The following is a 23,384-nucleotide window of genomic DNA, read 5'->3' as shown; positions in this document are numbered from 1 at the left end:
CTGCGTCCATTGTCAGGGGCATCCATGTGCTAGTGTAACTGTAGACATTGATCCAGGGAGCTAGGACCATGCTTTGCTGACAGTAAACCTGGCCGGGCGCCTTCGCACCTTAATAGATCTTGTGGTCATTGGGCGGTTCCCTAGAGATCTACTGTGCCAGCTGTCTGCACAGAGCTGGGACAACACACAAGGAGAACACACATGCAGCTGAACATCTGATGACCAGGGTCTGTGACCCATGGTGGGCACTTGGGAAAGGAGGACCGTGGCCAATTATATCAGCTCATTGCGGGGTACACTGGACAGAATGCAAATGTCCAGCGTTAGTAACGAGCAGGTTTGGAAAGAATCTCCTGCTTCATTCGCTGGCTCTTAAGGGTCAGGAAGAAACTCTCCCAGGGGAAAATCACCCCACAGCTGCTTACTGTTGGGAGGGATACAGGTCTGATCCAGCATGGGCCTTCCTACACTCCTGGGAATGGCTTGGCGCTGATGGACATGGTAGATTTCAAGAGCCTCACAGATCCTCATCTGCACTGCCCTTTGGAGACAGCAGTCCACAATCGCACACAGAAGGCAGAGGCTGGTGTATGTGATGGTCCTGTGCATGCCTGGGGCGAGAAGTGCATAGGAACAGAGTCTGGAAAACACCAGCAGTTGAAGGGTTAAACCTACTCCAGCCAGTTCTTCTCGGGTTGATTTTTATTTTTTAAAGTGTCTGGCTCAGCTTCTGCCCGGAGAGACAGCAGTGGAAATCCGGCGGAACTCTATGCAGTGCAGTGGAGCTGCTCTGCATTCCCAGCGGTGTCGCCGAGAGCAGAAATTGGCTCTGTGTTTCTAATCAGAGCTGATGGAAGGGCCCCTGCAGAGCCCTCACTGTGTCACAGATTGTTTCAGTCCATAGCAGGGAGATGGTTTAATGCAAATTCATATCATGTAGTGGATGCCTTGTAAACTCCATGGATTTTCTCGGCATGGCATTGTTCGCAGGCTGCTCTAATCAATCAAGTTTGCTAACGAAGTGCTCGGCTGGTGTTTAAAAGCATGGGCTTGTGGTTAAAGCGCAGACTCAGCCTCAGGACACCAGTTTCTATTGCCAGCCGTGTGCCACTGACTTCATATGTGATCTCAGGCAAGTCATTTGCCCTCTCTGATCGCTTCCCCACCTGTAAAATAATAATCCCTCGCTCTTCAATAGTGCTTTGCGCTAGATCTCAAAGCTCTTCACAAAGGTTGTCAGAATCACTATCCCCGTTTTATAGATGGGGAAACTGAGGCACAGAGTGGGGCCGTGACTTGCCTAAGCTCACCTAGTAAGCCAGTGGCAGTGACAGGAACAAAACCCAGGTTTCCTGAATACCAAGCCAGTGTTCAACCCACTAGGTCACGCTGCCTCCCCGTAACAGAGGGCTATGGTGACTGACCTTTTTCGCAGACATGCTGGGAGCCTTCATGAGTTTAGAATGGCGGGGGGGGGGGGGGGCGGTGAGGCTGCCCAGAGCAGTGCCCTTCAGCAGGGCTGGCCTGGGTGCAGGGGCGGAGGGAAGAGTCAAGTTGCCGTGGAAGCCTTGAGGCAGAGGCAGTCTGATTCAGCTCTCTTTGTGCTTCTCAAGGAGCTTCTCCCCACACAGTCCTGAGCGCGAAAGGGGGATCATGTCTGGCTGGGCTCCGGAGAAGCTGTCAGAGGCCAGCTTCCCTAGGCTGCAGCGGTGGGTGAGTGGCTCGCTGGGGGTGAGCCTTCCCGGGAAAGAGCGTGAGAAACGTCTCTCAGCCCGACCATCCAGAGCCGGTCTATTTGGATGAAATGAGCTCAAACCAACATTGCTTTCGAGATGATGGAAGTCCGACATGCCTCGCTGTAAATAATACAAGGAGTAATTATGTCTCAGGGAATTAATGTGCTGGGTGCTCAGAACACTAGGCTGCTGTGAGCATGTGAAGCCCAGCTGCTCCGCAGGTGAGCCAGGTCACAGACCATGGCCAGGGACATGGGCATGGTCAGGCAGTTGTTTGATGATGCACCTGGAGGGAATGTCACAGTATGTCCTGGCTGCTCTGAGATTCTGCCTCAGGCCAGGCTGTGATGGCTTTAAAAAGACAATGTGTCTACCTGGGACTGGCGAGCTTCCCCATGACATGTATTCAGGTTCTTATACTGCCCTCCTCTCCATAGTATCTGAGGGGCTTAGGCTATTCGTAGGTAGTAGGTCGTACTTAGATTGTAGGTCATCAATGGAATGAGTTTGGGGTTCTCAATCTGGACTTGGGTGAATGGTTATCAACATCATAAAGCAATCACTGCCTTCATCAGGATGGGTAGCCTGTACTCAAGAGAGGCCCAGGGCTGGAATAGCCAAGAGATTCTGCAGGTCGGTGCATTGGCAGAGTTGTGGGGGGAGCCTAGAGCTGGAGTGGCAGAGGAGGCTGTGTTTGTGCACTGGGGGTCTACAAAGTCTCCCTGCCCTCCTCCTGTTCTTCCCTCCCTTCCTGATTCACTAACAATATCCCAGAATGTACCAGTCCATGACCTCACTGACTGCAAAAGTCTCTTGACAGCCTATGCAAGCTGCCCTCTGCAGCGTCCGGCCCTGGGACGGTGCCAGCAAACCAGCCAGGGGCAGGGAGAATTGGAAGTGGCAGATGAATGGACCCTGAGTCCGATGCTGGCTGGCTGGACAGCCTGGTGCATGGGGAGTCAGCCCAGAAATCTGGGCCTCCCTCGGCTCTCCTCACAGCTTTGACATAAGTCGGTCTAGGAAGGTACATCACTCAGGGCTGTGAAAAATGTCACGCCCTGAGTGACGTAGGTAGGTTGACCTAACCCGCACTGGAGATGCTGCAAGGCTGACGGAAGAATTCTTCTGTATGCCTTCCAGAGGGGTGGATTTACTGCAGCGATGGAAACCCCCTTTCATTGCTGTGGGACGTGTCTACTGGGCAGCGGCGTAGTTGCTGCTCTGCGGTTTGTCGTGCAGACACAGCCTCACAGACACATAGAAAGGTGGGTGTTTAAATTGAATACACATCGATTGCCTCCATAGTGCCCTCAGCCACCTCTTCCATGCGTGTGGACGGAGCCCAGGCCAGGGGAGACCCTGTGTGGTGGCACTAGGCAGAAAAGGCTGGAAGCCAGAGAGAACCACAAGGTCTGCCAGTGTCCAGCAGCCTCAAGGAAGAATCCTCTTGAGAATCACTAACACCAAGTCCAGTCTGTGCTAAAACACTAGGGACACTTCAGCTCTCACACACACGTGTGTGCTCTCACAGGCTTTTGCACACACATCTGGGACTTTGTGGTTACAGGGGCAGGCCAGGCAGCCATGTTCAGAAATGGGGTCCTGACCACTTCAGAAAGAGAGGGACAATGGCACCAGGATTCCACTGGCTCTCTGGTATTGGACTGAAGTGAGGCATAACGCAGTAAGTCAGCAGGCAGGCGGAGACGCAGCTGGGGGGCTGGGAGGGACGCTGGTTCCAGATGAGGTATGTCTAGCAGGGGCACTGCGGTCAAATCCCGCAACTCTGCAATAATGACTGTTATTAATACAGGGCTGGTGGCAAAGCTGCGTCTGCCCTGACTGGGCATGTGCACGGTCTGCTCCCGAGTTATGAAACTAACAAAAAAATACTTAGTTTGAAAAAGCAACTTGCCCAATGTCAGAAGTGTCAACACAGGGTGACTCACTGGCCTAACCTTCAGGTGTAGACTGCCTGCTCCCTCTAGAATCATAGGGCGAGCTCCCACCAAGGCCAATTCAGCCCCACTGTCCAGAGAGGAGCTGAATTCTCGATACATCCCTGAGTGTTTATCGGCCCGAGGAAACCTCAGGACAGGTGCTGGGTGGCTCTGGGTTAAAGAGCTCTGTGGCAGTTCACAGCGAAGTGGAGGAGGTTGACAATCCCTGGCCAAAATTTGCACTGGCGTGTTTGGCGTTGGCTACCACTCTCCCAGTCGCCGTGTCACCAGCAGCCCGTTCCTACGACATCCTACGAAGTCTTGGCTGGCATTTAAGCGGGGCCCTACATGGTGAGAGGGGAGACACCGCACTCAGAAAAACCATGGAACACAGAACAGATGAATTCAGAATGTTGCCTATTTTTAAAAGCCCGGCCTTCCCAGCCAGCCCACTCAGCACCAGTCAAGCGGGCTTTTAGCTCACTCACATTCGTTTGCTTGAAACTTCGAAACGGGCCTGGTTCTGAAAAAAGAAGTAAGCTGGTAAGGGCGTGTCAGTCTCCAAGGGCAGGTCCTAAAGAGTGGCAAGCCTAGTAAGCCAGCTGTCCGGGGATTCGGTTATTATGGCCTGGCATTTTGCTTGCAGAATTGCAAGCTTTTGGTTTTGTGCAACATGGACCCATTAATGTGTGAGGACTAAATCTGCTCCCAGGGCGAATTGCAAGAGGCTGTGTTTCTTTGAGGTGCATTTTGGGAAAACCTTTCATGACGTTGGGGTTTGTTTGTTTGTTTTGGGGGCAGAATCCCAACAAGGCCACCTGGGTGAGAGGGGCTAGAAATCTGAGCAATTTGTTAGCGCCGATGACACGTGTCTTAAAACCAGGGCCGGTCACTGCTGATTGCGATAAACAACCATTCTGGACAGGCAAGAAAGGCAGGCTGGCCTTGTGGGTAAGGCGGTGGAGTGGGTCAGTTCCCAGCTCTGCCACAGGGTTCCTGCGTGACTGGGGGCAAGTCACTGAATCTCCACAGGCCTGATTCACCCTCTTTGTGTATTGAGGCTGGTGCCAGGGGTTGTAGGGCAGGCCTGAGATCCCACCCTTGCTAGACATAGCTTTGAGCAGGGGGTTGGACTAGATGACCTCCTGAGGTCCCTTCCAACCCTGATATTCTATGATTCTATGATAGCCCCAACAGTGCTGCAGCCCTGGGTGCAGGGTGAGCTCTGGGCAGAACAGAAGCAGGGAGCAGTGGCCTGGAAGAGGGAGGTAGCAGGAGCAGCCCTGCAAAGGGCCACAGGGACCTCAGTGCTGCCAGACCCAGGGCTAGGGCCCTCAGCCGCCTCTGAACAGGACAGGCACAGATGCCAGCCCAGGGATGAATCCTGTCTCTGGTGCCTCCATTCTCCATCCATACAATGGACATAATAAGAACATAAAAATGGCCATTCTGGATCAGACCAATGGTATCCTGTCTTCCAGCAGTGGCCTGTGCCAGATGCTTCAGAGAAAATGAACACAACAGGGCGATTGTTGAGAGATCCATCCCCTGTCATCCAGTCCCAGCTTCTGGCAGTCAGAGGCCCAGGGACACCTGGACTGTGTGTTTCCCCATCTCCCAGGGGCACCAGGAGGCTAAAGCCATTCGTGCATGAGAGGTGCTCAGATACATCACTGAGACAGGAAAAGCAGAGAAATCCTGGAACCACCAGATGAGCAGCGAGTCCTTAGCGTTTGCTGTCCGGTGGGGATGCCCCACCATGCCATTGTGACTTGGAGTGCACCAAGCCACCAGCGGGACTGGAAAACACCTTGTGCTTGACGTTCTTCCCAAGCGATTCAATGCAGACGAGGGGAGGCGAGTCATAAACAGCGCAGTGGATCTAATTCTCCATTTAACTCCCATCAGCTTTCCCACACTCTGGGCAGCTCGTGTGTCAACAGTAATGGTCAGGGCCATTCACAGCAACGCGCAATTTGATTTAATTGTGTCTTCAAAAAACGGATTAGAACTGAGGAGCCAAAGCTTTGTATTTACAGGGGGAGATGTGTCTGAAATTAACCAAGGGCACTGCGGCCTGGGGCTGATGGAAATTTAAAGAAATCAAGTATGTGGAGCTCATTTTTCTGTAGTGGACACAACACAGCCACATAACCGGTCAGGAATCATAGAATCATAGAATCATAGAAGATCAGGGTTCAAAGGGACCTCAGGAGGTCATCTAGTCCAACCCCCTGCACAGAGCAGGACCAAACCCCAACTAAATCATCCCAGCCAGGGCTTTGTCAAGCCTGACCTTAAAAACTTCTAGGGAAGGAGATTCCACCACCTCCCTAGGTAACGCATTCCAGTGTTTCACCACCCTCGTCGTGAAAAAGTTTTTCCTAATATCCAACCTAAATCTCTCTCACTGCTCATGCGACCTCTAACCTTAGTGAAAAGGAGGAAGAGACTTAAGCGAGTCCACACAGAGCTGAAGCAGGATCACACACAGCCACTGCTTTTCTAGGCCTGCTGAGCTTGTGAAATCTGACCAGACCAGCTCCCAGCACCTGGCTTACACATTGTACAGAAACGAAGCCATAGCAAAACATAATTAAGGCCTTTCTATCTAGCTGAGGTTTTTCTGTAGCACCTATCACCACAGCATCTAAGTGCTATCAGCTTTGGAGTTCCATGTATCTCTTGTGGCTTCAATAACTCCTATGAAACACCGCTGCAGAAATCGCTGGTAGTGTTCCCAAACATTGTAGCTTACAGCACTGATACGGCCGGCTTTGGGCAATTACTGCAGGACGCTGCTGTTCTGGTATCTCGGGGAACCTTATAGCAGGCTGCTTTTTGGTTGGGGTCATCACTGAGTCCCAGCCTGAAGCAATCGATCCAGCATTGCCAAGCGTACCATAAATGAGTCGGCCTTCAAAACAACCGAAAGGGGATGCTGGATTCTGACTTTTAGCCACTCAGATGAACTGTCAAGATCCCCCCTGCTCACTGTTTGATGGCAATAAAGCCTAACGGGGAAGGAGAAAGCTCTCTCGGGCTTTAATCTGAGATAAACATAAACATCTTTAAAACCCCCAGCCAGCCTTTTGGTTCATCTTTGCAAGAATGTGTTAGGATCATTCCATGTTGAGAGAGCTGTTTGGACATCGTGTGCTCCCTGCTCCTCCCTGCTGTTCTTCCCGGGGACTGGCACAAGACAGGAAGGTCATTAGACAGCTGCAGGTGAATCCTGCCAAATTCAATTCACTACATCCTGTTGTAAAACACCGTTCCATTGACAGTGGAACACAGGGGTCCAGGCCTGTTCCGGCCCCTTCACACTGGTGCCAAATCACATTGAATTCAGTGCTTTGAGTCGTCACACAAGGATTTGCCCAATAACACCACAACACACTATGTAAAAATACAGGTGGGGCATTGCTCACATACTGGCTACTGACCAGCCTAAGAGCTCACTGAAGGATAAAGGAAGCAGAATTCCAGGGTGCTCTGTGCATTTTGGGGGGGTGTTCAGTGCCTAGCATAATGGGGTCCTGATCCCCGGTTAGCCCTACTACAATGCTCTACTGCTGCCATTCTGAGCCAGGCAGCTGTTTTGGTTGCTTGCAAAGAAATTCAGCCCTCATTACAAACTCCAAGAAACACACACTCGACTCCAAGTTGGCGGATGCTCATTTGACTAACTGCCCCAAAGCCGACACAGAATCTGTTCTCAGCACTGCCACAATAGTCAGGGGTGAAAGTAACTTAAAGGTCTTACCGGTACTTCGGAGACCTGAGTGGGGGCGTGGCCTCTACCAGAAGAGGCGTGGCTCAACCAGAAGAGGCGGGGCCTTTAAATACCCGGGTCCTTTAAATCAAGATTTAAAGGCCCAGGGCTCTGGCTGCAGCTGGGAGCCCTGGGGCCTTTAAATCAACCCCAGAGCTACCAGCTGCAGAGGTGGCTGGGTGCCTCGGGGCTCAGGGGCGAGTTAAAGGGCCCTGGGCTCCAGCCGTCGCTGCTGCAGCGGAGCTCCGGGCCCTTTAAATCACCGCTGGAGCCGTGCCGCCGCTACCCCGGGACTCCGGCAGCAGGGCTCGGGCAGCCCGTTAAAGAGCCCGGGGCTCCGGCTGCTGCGGGGAGCCTGGGACCCTTTAAAGCGCCAGCCTGGGGAAGCCGGTCCGGTCCGGCACGGCCTACTGGCTCTTGCCGGTACACCTACTGTACCGCACTGACTTACTTTCACCTCTGACAATAGTTCATAGGCCCCCTCTGCCATCAGATCTCGGCTACTGCTGTGGAATACCACACTGAGCTGGGTCAGTAACCCCCGTGATTCATGCTCTGTTCACTTAATGACAACAGCCATGCTGGTGGGGTTGCTTAGCCAGCAAAACCATGGCCAAGTGCCAAGGATCACATTTTCCCTTGAGAAGAGAACGTCTGATATCCCGTTGGGTCTCTCATCTCCACAGGCAGGGCAGTACAGCACCCCCTAGCATCACACTGGGGCAACTGCTTGACAGCGGATGTACTCTATAGCACTGTGGTTCTTGGTCCCTGTAACATGGTGCTCACTGCATCCCGCTGGGTTCAGCCTCCAGGCCCGCTCCCTAATGAGTCAGGACCACTTCAAGCTGGTGCCACACCGGTGCTCTTTATTCCTGTGTCCAATCCCCACCACCAAGCTCCAATTATTTACAGATTATGTACACGTTTGGCCTAGCACAGACCTCACTGGCAACAGGGTAGCTGGCTGCTGGCTCCTTCTGAGGCTGCCCCCGCCACAGGCTTCCTCCCTTGGAAGATTTTAGCCCCTGTTAACGAGGCTGGCAGGTGTGGCCAGTTTCCAGGCCAGTCCTAGGTAGTGGGCCAGCCCCAACCCATTTCCCCTGGTTGGGGTAGGAGTGGCAGGAGCTGATTAGGGCTTTCCCTGCCACAGCCCCTTCCAGTAGCTGCATCACATAGGGATTTACGAGACAGATGATCAGTAGTTTGCAGGCTTCCACGTTATTTAACATGATTTAACATTTTGCTGCAGCCGTGCCTACAGGTCACCCTGGCTGGGTCCCGTTGTGCTAGGCGCTGTACAGCCATGGAGTAAATAACAGTCCCTACCCCAAAGCGCTTATAGTCTAAAATAACGTTAGCATTAGGAAGCAAAGCAGAGATGTCGCAGAAGCCTGGTAGAAGCTTTCATGTAGGATTTATGTTGGAAAACGCTTCTCCAATCTCTGCCATCTCACTCCTGGGAGCCAGGAGCCAATCGATCCCTGGCATAGCTCCACTGATTTCACACCCCATCACCCATTCTTTCCCCTCCCACATTTATGCTGCAGCCCCCTTTGCAATAGCCATCCCCCTATTCATCTGCTGTGGTGAGGGGATCTCTGGGGCACTTCTCTTTCTAGCCAAGAGATGGGGTCAGAGGAAAGGGGGAAGTAAATTCTGCATGTGAAAATGCACGTCTCTGACAGAGCGCTGAGGAAGGGTACAGCAGCACTCTGGATGCATTTGTCTCATGGCTGTCTCCTCTCTGCATATATAATTGCACTGCATGCCCTTGAATTTACATACAAGACTTAAAACACAATTAATTTTTGGCAGCTAGCAAAGCCCGAATGAGGCTAATCCCTTTAGATTTTGCATCGTTATCTCATTTTAGCATTATCTAGTTAAACTTAAATGGGCAGGGGGGAAAGTCAATTGCACTTATCTGAAGAGATGTTGCTCCCACTGGAAAATATTCAGTGTTTAGAAGGCCTAGTGGCTGCAGAGTGGAAGAGTGGAAAGCCATAGAGAGAAAAGAGGGGGTGCAGCGGGGTTTTCTGCACCATCCTTTCATCTCTAGGGTTCTCAGTGCAGAATCGAATTGGATCGCAAGTGAAAATGAATGTGATGAGTCTGATCTTGTTTCTATTGATCAAATGTTGTCAGTGTTCGATTAATAGAAACAACCCAGGATTAGCGCAGCTGGGGAGGTGGCAGGTTAAAATTGCCTGGGTTGTAAGTGGAGTGCTGTGGGGGGGCTCAGGGCAGGAGGCTGTGGGTCAGGACTGAGCTGGGCTGGGACAGCTGCATGGGGGCTCAAGACAGGACAAGCGGGGGGCCGTGAGTCAGCATAGCGCTCAGCCTTTGCTCACTCATAGGAGTGAGGGTCTCCGTATATCTCTTCCCACAGCACAACTCCGTGCTTCTGAGTCAGACACTCCCCATCCGACTTAGCTCATCGCTAAGCTGGAAGATCCCCATCCACTTCAGGCTCCCCTCCCCTGTGCATCAGCTCCTGTTGAAGGGAAGCCCTGACACCCAATTCGCCATCTCACAGGGGGAACTCACCCTGCCCCCCCGCGACTCTATCCTCCCCTGCCAATCCCCCAGCAGCTTGGCTGCATGTCCCACACATTCTCCCCCAGCCCTTCAGTTCTGGGGTGGCATCTGGCTGTGTGGTTTCAGGCTAGGCCGTGGCCTATGTCCCTTCTGGTGCCTTGGCTTCTGGAGCCACTGCATTCACCTCCTTCCCAAGGGGCCCGGGGCAGCTCGCCCCGCTGTCGGTGAGCCCAGCGGGGGGGCATGAGACACACTGGCACTTAGTCGGGCATGCTGAAGGGAACTGTCCTTGGGGGGACGACCTCCCCAGAGCCGCGCCCCCTTTCGCCTTAGAGACCAGGCCCCGGTCTCCGGAGCGGCCAGGGCAGGGCATGCTGCTCCCCACATTGCCCCACCCAGATGTGCAGAGAGCCCCTCTAGGGACAATAGGGCAGCTGGGTCACCAAGTCCTGTGCAGGACTCTCTGCTAAGGGGGCCATTTGGTGCCAATTGTGCTGGCGGTTTGTGTCCTGCGAGGAGCCAGGCTCCGAGCCATCGCCTGCCCGCCCACAAGCAGCTGCGCCGTGGCCAGGACTCAGTCTGCTCCTGCAGCCGCACGGTGATGACCCTGGACGGTCCCCGGAGCCATCCCGCCCCTCGCGGAACAGCGGCCCCGGCTCACCGCTCCGCTCGCATCCCCGTGGGCAGGCGGGTGAGACTCACGTGTACAAAGGCTGTAGCTGTAAGTGTGACGTCTTCTGTGGGGCCTGGTAGCCGTAGGAATCGAATCCTCCGATGAAGTCAACTGGGGAGAGGAAAGAACAGAAGGTGGGTGTCAGCAGGGGCTCCGGCTGCTACTGCAGGGAGACGCGGCTGGAGCGGGACAGGGCAGTGGATTTTAGGCTCCTTCCTTCCTCTCTGCCCTCCCGCCCCCACTCTAGGTTAACAGCCCAATCCCCCAGCAACAGAACCTCCTGGTGACCATCTCAGAATGGGGTCAGCCAGCAGGGTCCCTCCATGCTCGTGCTGAGTGGCTGAGGGGGAGAAGGTGTGTGTCGGAGACAGAGTGTGTCGGACTGCGTGAATGCATGACAGGCAGAGAGTGCATCGGCATGCGAGCGTGTCCCCTGGTGCCTGGAGGAGGCCCCGGGGCCTGATCCCTCTCTCTCAGCGGTAGAAATCCGCAGTGACCCCACGGAAGTCAGTGCAGCATCCCAGCAGGAGAGCCAGGGTAAGCGAGAGGAGACTCCGGCCCAGCATTCGTGTGCCTAGAGCACGCAGCCTGTGAGCTCAGTACGTGTGTCCCAGCCGCCTTCCCATTGCCCAGACGGAAGATAAATGCAGGAAGAGCCAGACTGACTTAAAAAGATCCCCCCGGCTCTTTTCTACTCAAGACAATAGACCTCGCATTTCACGCTGGACAAAGTGGGTAAAATTACCCTACCGTTGTCTCCAAAGTGGGCATTTAAGGAGAATTATGGGTGATTTAAGTCTCATTTAAAGTGTGTAATTTACAGGAATTACAGACACCAATAGATCAGTTTTCACTTCTGCGATGGTTGTGATTTCCCTCCGACAGATTAATCCCCCTTCAGACAGCATTAATACAAGGAGCCTGGTTATTGTTTTAGAGTCCATTACCTGGTCTATGAGCCCCGGGGGGCACTCACCAGAATAAACAATGCGTGGGCCTACTCTGGAGCAGAAGGGACATGCAAACATGCCAAGTGAGTGGCCTGCCTCCAGTGCAAACCAGGGGGGCTTTCGGCACACACGGTGTCCAGAGGCGATGGGAAGTGGGCCGTACTGAGGGGAGACACTGGACCTGGATAAGTGGGCAGACTGCTGGCCTCTGCTCCCCAGAGCACATCTTGACCTGGATTTCTGCTCCCCCTGCAATGTGGGCATCTATTACTAGGTGGGCAAAATCTTTTCAGTCAAGATCTTTTCTGCCCAATGTTTGCAAGCACTATTGCTTTTTTGTGTTGCTAACAGGCTCGCAGTGTTTGCTTGCCTGCTGCCAGACGCCCCCCTCCATCTCTCTCTCTCACACACATACATACAGGCACTGTTGGCAAGTGCAAATCCTGCTGGGAAAGGGCCAAGTGAATTCTGCTGACTTACCAAGGCAGGTGGCTCCTTACCCCCCTGGATACAGGGGAGGAACTTTCTGGGGCAAGAGGATCTAGGATGTAGGCTGAGCAGTCATGAAGGAGGAGCCCCTAGGAGCTGCAGCGACTGGGAGGAGGTTTGACCTGAACTTTGTTACCTGATTGTTGACTGTGTTAATAAAGCCAAATCCCAGGTGGGGGGGTGAGTGCAGATGCAGTCTGTAGAGCAGGCTGGGAAAGCGTTATTCTATCATAAATCTCATTACTCAGTCAAGACCTTTCTCCTGCTACTCACAGTTTGTGCTTATCTAGCCACTTCCAGGATCTGAAAGCGCTCTACAGATGGTCACTAAGCTAATCCCCCACCCTGCAGTGCAGGCTGGTATCACTATGCCCATGTTAAACATGGCACAGTGAGGGGAAGGATTTTCTTCCAGCTCATAAAGGAAGTTATGAGGACAGCCAGGAATCCCGGCTCCCATCCCTCTCCTGTAGTCACTCTTCCTTACTGAAGACAGGGAAGATGACAGGCTCTTTATTACTATTTATTATTTATATTGCAGGAGCACCGAGGAGAGCCCCAATGGATCAGGCTCCCATTGTGCTAGGCACTGTGCAAACACAGAACAAAGACAGTCCCTGCCCCAAAGCACTTACAAATGAAGGCAGGAGACATGACTTTATCTGTGATCTGCAAAGCGCCGTGTACATTTCGGTGGCTCGGTAAATGTTCTCTAGTAATCACAGCACCCCCAGTGGTGCCTGCCGGCGCTAGCACTTCCAGGCTGGAGCCGATTCACCCCTGAAGAGTGACACTTTCATGAGGGACTGTGACTATTTGAAAAATCCAATGCAGGGCAAATACTTGCCTCTCCCACCCACAATGCTGCCTGCCCTGGGGCAATACTGCCAGCATTATCCCCCAGGTTGTTTCAAATCACAGCTCAGGGTGACCTTTTCTGCTTTTTGTCCTGGACCAGCAGGGTTTCGATCCACCAGCCCTGGGCTCTTGAGGCAAGAGGGGGAAAGGGCTCCATTTTCTTCAAAGTTTGCAAAAGCAGATGCAGTGTCTTATCCCAGGATTGGCTCATCCCCATTCTCTGTCACGTACCCTGGCTTCCTAGCCATCCCTTCATCCCTTTATTGACTCGCCATGCATTCCCCTCATCCTCCAGCAACTTCGCCGACTGTCCATCTGCTCACCCCCTGCTCCCCTTCCTGTCACCTTCACTGCTTTCCTCTCCCTCCCTCCAGCCACGGACACTTTCAGTGCTGTTCCCCTCCATCCCCTCACTGCCTCCCCATCCCTCTCTGACTCCAGTACAAAACTGCCTGCCTGGCTTTCAGAACGGCCCAAGAGCTTGCTCCTCCCGACCAATGACCTTACACCCACCCACTCCCCGAGCTGCTCACTCCAGCCCCCTCACCTCACTCCCAATGATTCTTCACATCCGGGGCAAGGGGCAGGAAGGGTCCCTTTGTCCCTTGAATTTGCTCCATCTCTCTGGAGCTATCTTCCCACTGCTGTTTCTGCACCACTGAGTCGCTTCATCCCTCTGAATCTCCCTTGACAAATTCCCTTTCCCCTCTCGCCTGCGATTGTCTCTCCAGGCTGAGCGCCAGGCGATAACACCTGCTGGTGGCGCTATGGCAAAAGAAGCCTCACTGCTATTCCTATAATCACTCTCAGCTTTGCCACTTAATTCCTCCTGCTGAAATGCTGGGGAGGAATTATACTCCAAAGTTTTCTATGCACTTGGCATCTAAACCCTCCTACGGACATCCTTGGGAGGAATTAAGTATGAGATGTCTGTGAATCCCCTGCAGAGTGGGCAGCCACTCCACTACCCAACGTGAACATAAGGCAGCTTTTGGACAGAGAAACTGTATTTAACCAAGTTAGGTTCTCTCCCTGCAAAGCAGAGCCTCTGAGACACTCCGAGAGGGCTGGTGTGGCCGATCTCCCGGAAATAAATATATAAATCATTTAAGAACCATTGAATGCCATGGATTATCCTATTAGTGTTCTGGAAATCAGAGTGAAGTCAAGGGGGCCATCCTCCAGGCCTATTTGTCTTTCTAACTTAATATTCAACGAGTTCTCAGTTTTGACGGCATCCATCCATTTCCAAATCTAATAAGATATTCCATTAAAAAGATGCATTTGAATCTCAGCTACAGTGGCATTAATATTAAAAGTGTATTGAATGCATGAGTTTGTTTGAATGCCATGTGCTGTGTGGAATGCAAACACAGTTCAAAGACAGCGGAGGCAGATAAGCTCCTTGCCAAATCTCAATATACATAAGCAACATATTACAACAGGCGGTGTCCAATTTCACATGGAGACTTTTATTTTCCACTACATCGGTTTGAAATGCTGGTGGAAGGAAAATGCAGAGCGCGAGCCGGAATGTAGATCTCTTTCCTCCCCTAACAAAGTCTGGGAAGCAATTCACTCTTGTGCTGATACTAAGGCAGAGGTGGCCAAAGCCAGGGTCAAATTGCTCTGGGATGTGGCCCGTGGTTGTCCAGCACAGGTGGTGCCCACAGTGACTACAGGTCTGAACATCTGCCAATGCAATGCATTCTGGGACCCGTTGTCTCCTCTGGGCATGGCTTTGTAATTAAAGAGGAGGGCAGCTGCAGTCTGCTTCATTTTTGTAAGCACCACCCAGCAAGGTGCCAATGTGCCTCTGTTTACCCAGATTTGGATACTTCTCTATTAAGCAAATGTTAGAGGCCAGCTGAGCCAGTTCTTCCTGCACTGCCGGGTTCTAGCTACAGCACTGTAGCGCATTCCGTGTAGACACTTTATGCAATGGGTAGGGTTGCCAATTTTCTAATCGCACAAAAACCGAACACCCCTTCCCTGAGGCCCTGCCCCTTCTCTGAGACCCCGCCCCCACTCACTCCACCCCTCCATCCCCATCACTTGTCCTCCCCCACCCTCACTCACTCGCTCATTTTCACCAGGCTGGGGCAGTGGGTTGGGGTGTGACAGGGGATGAGGGCTCCAGCTGGGGGGTGCGGCCTCTGGGGTGGGGCCAGGGATGAAGGGTTTGGGGTGCAGGAGGGGGCTCCTGGCTGAGGGGTGGGGCTGAGGGGTTTTGAGTTTGGGAGAGGGCTCCAGGCTGAGGCAGGGCTTTGGGGTGTGGGAGGGGATATGGACTCTGGGCTGGGGGTGTGGGCTCTGGGGTTGGCCAGAAATGAGGGGTTCGGGATGCAGGAAGGGGCGGGTGCCCAGGGGTTTGGAGTGTGGGAGGGGGCCCTGGGCTGGGGCAGGGGGCTGGGATGCGGGAGGGGGATACGGGATCTGGGCTGGGGGGTTCAGGCTCTGGGGTGGGGCAAGAAATGAGGGGTTCAGGGTGTGGGAGGGGGCTACAGGCTGGGGCAGGGAGTTAGGGTGTGGGAGGGGGATACAGGCTCCGGATGGGGGTTTGGGCTTTGGGGTGGGGCTGGGGATGAGGAGTTTGGGGTGTAGGAGGGGTCTCTGGGCTGGGGCCGAGGGGTTCAGCGTGCAGGAAGGGTCTCAGGCCAGGGGTAAGGGGTGAGTGGGCTCCGGGTGGCATTCACCTCATGTGGCTCCCAGAAGTGGCCAGCATGTCCCTCTGGATCCAGGCACCAGGCGCGGCCAGGTGGTTCTGCTCAGTGACCCCACCTGCAAGCGCTGCTCCCACAGTTCCCATTGGCCACAGTTCCTGGCCAATGGGAGCTGTGGAGCCGGCACTCAGGGCGGGGGCAGCGCACAGAGCCCTCATGGCTGCCCCTGTGCCTAGGAGCCTGAGCGACATGCCAGCCACTTCCCGGGAGCTGCACAGAGCCAGGTAGGGAGCCTGCCAGCCCCACACCAACTGGACTTTTAATGGCCCGGTCAGCAGTGCTGACCAGAGCCACCAGGGTCAATTTTCAACCAGGTGTTCTGGTCGAAAACCAGACATCTGGCAACCCTACTAACCGGAGGGGTTCTCCCGTCAGTGTATATAATCCACCTCCCTAAGAGGTGGTAGCTAGGTCAATGGAAGCATTCTTCTGTCAACCTAGCGCTCTCTACACAGGGACTTAGGCTGGCTTAACTCCATTGCTCAGGGGTGTGGATTTTTCATACCCCTGAGCAACATAGTTAAGCCAACCTAATCTTCTAGTGTACACCAGGCCTTAGACACCACAGTTAGTAACTGCTAACCTAGGGACTATAACTAGCACGTGGAGACAGCCAGAATCAAAGGTTTCATTTGGATCATCAAGCAAGAGCTGGAATGCTTCTCAGAATCTCTTTGGAGAGATACATCGCCAAGGTGGGCTGGCGGAACCACAGGGAGAGTCCAAAGTTACCAGAACTTTTTCAAGTGTCTGAAGTTTCAGATCAGCTTTGAATCTGGGGGCAGTTCTTGCTCGTCCCTCCTTCACAATCACAGCGATATGAAATATGGCCAAAGGGAGATTGGAGGGGAGGCCCAGTCTCCCCAGTGCAGCAGGGTCTAAACCATACATGAGGCTTGTGCACTCATGGCAAAATGTGGGATTTGCACATGCAGTTTGGGCAGCCACTTTGGAAATCTGGGTCTCCTGAGGCGGCCATTATAGAATCATAGAAATGTACGGCTGGAAGGGACCTCCAGGGGTCATCTAGTCCAGCCACCTGAACTGAGTCAGGGCTTAGTAAACCTAGACCGACAGGTATTTGTCCAACCTGGTCTTAGAAACCTCCATTGATGGTGATTCCACAACCTCCCTTGGAATCCTATTTCATAGTTTAACAATCCTTAGAGTTAGAAAGGTTTTCCTACTAACTAGCCTAAATCTCCCTTGCTCCTGTCCTCCCAAGTGCTTGCAACCCCTCCCATCTTGGTGTCATCTACAAATATTATAAGCACACTCTCCACTCCAGTATCTAAGTCATCAATGAAAATATTGAATTGTACTGGACCCAGGACCGACCCCTCCCAGTTTGACAACCTTATATGATCTGAGCCTGCCCCTGAACGGGTGCCACGTACTCCCTTCCCCCCCCATTGCTTTCCTGCCCAGCATGCTGCAGAGAGGGTTTCAGGAGCCCCTTGGGGTGCTGCAATGGAGCAGCTAAAGCGCGAGGAGCCCAAACACAAAGTGCCAGCATCCAAACGTCCTGTGGAAACGACCGCACCAAGGTGCAAATAAATGCTTGCCTCAGTGACCTCAGCCTGTCACAGTTGGCTGCGCTTGGGAAAAGAGCTCCCACTAGGATGCTGCGTGGCCCACATACCCTAGGCAGTCCTGCGTCAGGGACATTTAGCAGACAGAGATTCTAAGGGGAAGCGATGGGGACTTAACCCCCAGAAAAAATCTGGTTACAAACTGGGAGAGGTCTAAGAACGTGGTGACTGAGTTTTGCTGCAGTAGCAGCCTTGGATGATGAAATGAAGGCAGCTAAAGCAAGCAGAAAGATGGCACAGTGGTTTGTGCACCTTGGGAGGTTGGGGTTTAAATCCCTGCTCCACCTCTTTCTTCCTCTGTGGCCTTGGGCAAGTCACTTAGCTTTTCTATGTCTCTATTTCTCATCTGTATAATAGGGACTCACAGAGCTGGATGAGGCTAAATACATGAAAGATTTGGAGGCACTCACATAATATGGTGATGGGAGCCATGTGAGTACATAAAATAGAAGGAATTCATCAGTGACAGGCCTCCTTCACGAGTCACTTATTTTATGTGGTTTTTGGGGACGTTCCTTGCTGGGGCTTTTTGTTTGATTTACTGGCTGGCTGCGGTAAATCACTGTCTCCGTTTCGTTATTCAATGCTGTCAACTGGCTGGAATTAATGATTTGCAGATGAGTAGTAAATGCCACTGGATGATTATCAGTGTGATTGTACCTTTAATTATTGGCTGAGCACTCAGCACTTGTATGTGGCTGTCTGCAATATTGTTCAATGGAAATAAATGAAATAGATTTTTTAAAAAAATTCTCCCATAGCTGTGCTTACATTTCCTTTCCTCTGTTGGGTTACAAATAAATGGAGTAGGTTGGATCGGTAACAATCTGTGATTATGACTCTGTGGGTATCCGTCTTTCTGCACAGTGTACTGCCACTCCCATACTATTCTTCCTGCTGGTACTGCTGCTACCATTTCAAAAGCTGGGTAGGAGAAGATAATATTTCATATTTACTGTAACTGAGTATTGCATAGAAGGGCGAAGCAGGTAAAAGAGCCTACTCTGGTGGAAGCCAGGGGAGAGGCAGGATGTTTCAGTGGTTAGAGCACTGACCAGAGTTCAATTCCTGCTCTGCCACAAATGTCCCGGGCATGTGTCTTTGTGCCTCATCTCTAAAATGGGGACCACGTGTCAAAGACTGGGGGGCTCTCCAATACTTACGGTAATGGGAGCTGTTTAAGAATGACGGGACACGGTGGCCAACGGCTTGCTACCTGGGATGTGAATGTACAGTGTGCCAGGCAGTGACACCACGCGCAGACACTGCCACAGCACAGTGACTGTGCTTTGGCCTGCTGCTGTTGGAAACAGGACTATGACAAAGCGCACGACCATGCTTTTAGTGCGCGGTGGGAGCATCCGCGAGGACCATTACTGTACCGCAAGTGGCTGTGCTATAGAGTCACACCCTGGCTTGCCGCATACTCATGCCCCCGGTAGACGAGCCATAAGAGAACTGCAATGTGCAACGAAACTTTTACAGGAAATACCTGCTCCCACAATTATCCCTATTTCATGAACCAAATCCCCCTTTCCCTGCAACGAAAGAGCAGTACAACAGCCTGCCATCACGTAGAACAGGTGCTGTTAAGAAATTCCCTCCGAAGGGAACTGGGACGAAGGGCTCTTAAGGCCTGTAATACTGGGGCAAATGCTGCCCTACAGCCTATGTCGGCAAAACTTATATCGCTCGGGGGGGGTGTGAATATTCAACCCCCTGGAGCGACATAAGTTACGCTGACATAACTGGTCATGTGCACAGTGCTGTCAGTGGGAGGACATATGCCACCGACATAGCTTACGCTGCTCGTGGAGGTGGGTGTTTTATGTCAACAAGAGAGATCTCTCCGGTGGGCACAGAGCATCTTAGCCAGACGCGCTGCAGTAGCACAGCCGTATCGGTCTGGATAGACATACCCTTTCGGGATGAACGTTTGGCCAAAGTTCTGCTGATGGCTAGAAAGGCCTGTGTGCTTTATGTTGATGAATCCTTTGTATTGGCCTAGCTGGGGGCTCCTCGGTGCTCTTGTAGGTCTTCGTCTTGTAGAAAAAGGTTTGCTAAAAGCACTTGTGTGTGTAAACATCTCTATCTTTTGAAAACCTTTCTCCATCATGCAAAGACCTACAATAACAAAACCAACACCATTTCGTATGATTTGTATCAGATTCATAAAAACCTACAGTTATGGCCCCAAGTCCTATAGTAACACGATTGTTATGCTGAACTATTTGAGACCAGCATGAGTTCTGGCAATCTGTCATCACGTCCATTCTGGGTGTTATTCAGTAGGGCCATTTTGGACATTTGACTGCTTCTGGATGCCCGGGTGACACATTAGCGCAGATGGCTTTGTGTTTTTCCGTCTGTGCTTGGCTGGAAGGTTGTAGCAGCTGCTGTGGCATCTCGTTATAGTGCTTCGAGCCCTTGCCTGCTCCAGATGGGACAGTGCCAGTGCCTTCCACTTCTTGGAGGAGCCAGCTGGTGTTGAGCATGGTGGCCCACGTAGTAAGTGGCACTTCAGGCCGAGAGAAGAGAACCTACATGAACTCAGAACTGATTGGGCTCCTGGATGAGGTCTTAGGTTTTGGTTCTATTCTCCCCTATTCAGGTTCATATATGGTACCCATCACCACAGGATCTGAGCACTTTCCAGAAGCGCATTAAGTGACGTAACTAGCAGCTGTCACATGTTTCTAATCCATGAATCCCCAAAGAGCGTCCAGGTGACCCATAGCTGAGCTGGTTCAGCATATGGTCCCCGGAACAACTGTGATGCTGGAGGTAGGGTTGTTCAGAGCATGGCATGTGGCCAGTCTCTGTACCCAGGTTCTCCCTGAAGGCTCATCTCCACCACAAAACCCTCTTGTGTTAAGACTCAACTGGGAAGAGCAGAGTTAGTCAATATGATGCTGACCATGACTGCGTGGTGTCATGTCCAGCACCACCCTAGCTCATTGTGGTTAGACCCTGCCCCCAGAAGGCATCGGGTGGGAGACTCCTTTGGTTGATCTGCACTCAGGCTAACATTTCACCCGTGCTTTTATCCAGAGCCAAAGGTTCCCGGGTGCTATAAAGTCGCTCCTACTAACTCTAAAATCCTGAACTCCAGGCATCCCCACACCTCTGCTCAGAATCCAAATCCATCAGCAAACCACTTCCCCTCATAAAAGGAAGTGTTTGAGATTTACAGGAGAAGTCTCCTAAATGAATAGGTGCATAAACATTGATCCTGCTACAGACAAAAATACGCTGGAAGTTCCATGTCTTCAGCTGCTATTTATCGCCCAATATTGATATTTTAGGTGGCACTTTGCTGCGCCAGACACCACAGCACTGGGCTTTAAAAGGCAGTAAACTGAATGTCCAGGTTTTCGCGCTGATCAGTTAATTTAGCCGTCTGTCATCGCCAGGCCTGAAAACGTGACACAGAATCTGGGACGTGGTCAGCTGAGGAAAAGCAGAAGAGTGCTTATCCTGCACACTGCTCATGTGTTGGGCAGTCCCTCACCAGGGGCCCAATCCAAATTCCCTTGAAATAAGTCTTCTGCTCCCACTGACTTCCATGGGCGTTGGATTGGGGTCTAATGCCATGGTGGTGCTTCCTGTGGACGTCCTGTGTATCATTAACATGTAGCTTCACTCAGCCTCTTCATCAGAGACAGAGCTGGAGTGGAAGGTTGATCAAAGGACAGAGGATTGGCCTAGAAGGCTTATTCTGACAAGCACTTGATTGTTCCAGCATTTTCCCATTGTATTTCTCTTTTAAGCTAACAAACACAGCACTGATTGACCCAGCTGTCCTATTAGCCAACCTCCCTGCTTTGGGGTTGGGGCACAGTGAGTGAAACCCACCCTGTGCAAAGAGCCTGCCTTAGGACTATGCATATAAATCTATACGCGTAGACTGTAATTCCTGCTTAAACCATAGAGCAACATGACCTACACAGGATCACACAGCCAGTCAGTTGCAGAATAGAAACCAGGGGCTCTGACTCCCTGCACTTACCATTAGACTACACTGCCTTCCTGATAAACCAGTGCTTGGGGAATCCAGATTGTGGTGAATGCTGGAGATGGAGAAGGTTGGTGGGTGGGAAGTTGAGAGAAGGGGCATTTTTGCGAGGGGGAAATGGGGAAGAAATCATGCTGGAGCTCACAAGGCCTGCACTTTTGCTTTATTGTTGTCTGTCCATATCTGACTGTCTGTCTTGTTATTTGTATTTGTAAGATCTTCGAGGCAGAGACCTCTTCCATTCCATGTGCATGCAGCAGCCAAACCTGGCTGGGGCTTTTAGGTGCTACCAAAAAACAAAGAATCATTTCCTCAATGGGCATGTATGCCAGCGGGCAACACCACACAAGAGCAACAGGAGGTGTTGCAGGAGCAACCCCAGGCCAGAGTCTGGGACAGGCCCTGGCCTCCCGCCATCATTTATTAGTTAAACAGCTCTCGATAACCGATGGCCCCTAGTTCTGTCTTTCTGGCCCCTATAGGGAGCAGGTTCTCTTCAGGCTATCAGCTGGCCCTGCAGCGAGGGAGGCAGTCGTAGTGTGGGGCTAGGCCCATCTCCCCTTAAAGGGGTCAGTCACCCTGTGACAGGGCATCATTAAACCTGAGGGGTCTGGGGGGAGGGCTGGAGGGAACGGATCAAAGGTAAGGATCCTGGATTTTGTCATTTGATGGCGTAGGACTCAGCCTTGGAACCGGAGCCTCCTTGGAAGTGGAGCCCAGAGGAAAAGGAGCGTGGTCCCTTTCCCCCTCATTAATCCCGACACTTCTGCTGTGCCCAGCACTGGCTGTGCAAACCAATGCACCATATTATCCCCAATTCTTTTGCAATGCTGCCGCTCACCCTCTGTGACTAATAGCAAAAGCACTTACAGCTGTCTTCTTCCTCCATAAACACTTTGCTGACATAGCAGGCATAGACGAATCCAAAGAGCTTCAAAACAAAAACACAGAGAGAAAAGCCAATTATTTGGAGCTCGAGACATGTGAAACCAGACAGATAGCCAGGGTCGGAAGTAGCAGCAGTGGACATGGGCAGACTATCCAGAGCGAATAATCTATCAAGTCAATTTAATCTCCTTATCTTGCTCACCAGTTACCTGCAAACAGATTTAGAAGGTTACAAATTTCTTCGTAAATTTCAATTTCACAAGCTGTTCCTGTTGGGTGAAATTCAGAGGGGCCAGCACGGACTTATGCATCCTCAGCCCTGTGGGCTAAAGTGTGATTAACTAATATTAACCATGTTTCTTATGGCAGTGGTCTGGAACCAACTGAGAATGGTGCCCCATTGCACTAGGTGCTGCACAAAAGGGTAAGTGGTGCATAGGCCTGGTGCAGGTTTTCTGCATGGGACAAATTTTACCCTTTGGCTCTGTTTTCAACTCTGTTCATGGCAGGTAACAGGTCACCTAAATCACATGGCATTAGTCCTGGCCTCTGATGGGATGTCCAGAAACCAATTTAAGACAAACCGGCTCAGCTTGTATGTTTGGACAAGCCCTCAGCAGGTGAGTGGGAGGGATATGTCCTAGCACCTTGGCCAGAAGGGTTCTGTGACATCAGTCCGTACTGGTGGTGACAGCATTTGGGGAGAGCTCTTTTGGGACAGGATTATGGGGCTCTGTTGGAGCTGGAAGGGTTCTGCCCTTGCCCCCCACACTTCAAATCCCTCCAGTTTGTTCTATGAAGTTGGAACTGGGGAACAAAGGTGGAGCTCTCTTTGGTTCCAATATTTGCACTTCATGGGCTCTGTCTGCAGGAGGCCCCATTGCCTGAGTCACTTACACCTGGACTGGACAAAGCACTGGGGTCCTGGACTAAATGGAAGATGGTCCCGTCACTGACCCCAGGGTCCTCAGAGGTGGCCTGCTGCACCAGATGCGCTTTGCTCCATGGCATGGCAAAGGCAGGAGCGGATTTCTCGAGCGGTGCTGCTGTGGGAGGTGTGTGCTGGAGACTGGGACTGAACTCGCAGGTACTATGCAGAGGGAGATATCTCTGGCCTTGTTCCCCTTGCAGACCCTGCCAGGCCACACACCCTGCCTGCATGAGAGGCCACCTGACCTGACAGGAAGCCTGCCATTAGCTCGGA

At 52.1% G+C, this 23,384-nt stretch overlaps 1 protein-coding gene across 1 annotated transcript in view; it reads right to left on the bottom strand.

Annotated features, from left to right (window-relative positions):
• NKAIN1 (sodium/potassium transporting ATPase interacting 1) overlaps positions 1-23,384 on the bottom strand; it is a 207,830-nt gene that overhangs the window by 20,668 nt on the left and 163,778 nt on the right. The window contains exons 5-6 of the mRNA XM_074934170.1: positions 22,163-22,223; positions 10,695-10,776 (exon numbers count right to left, since the gene is read on the bottom strand). Coding sequence (XP_074790271.1) covers positions 10,695-10,776; positions 22,163-22,223 — 143 coding nt within the window. The remainder of the gene's footprint in view (positions 1-10,694; positions 10,777-22,162; positions 22,224-23,384) is intronic.

Source organism: Natator depressus, chromosome 19 (genome assembly GCF_965152275.1).
Source record: "Natator depressus isolate rNatDep1 chromosome 19, rNatDep2.hap1, whole genome shotgun sequence".
NCBI classification, from domain to species: domain Eukaryota; kingdom Metazoa; phylum Chordata; order Testudines; family Cheloniidae; genus Natator; species Natator depressus.
The sequence above is the reverse complement of the archived record's forward strand: the minus strand, read 5'-3'. Positions and strand labels throughout refer to the sequence as shown.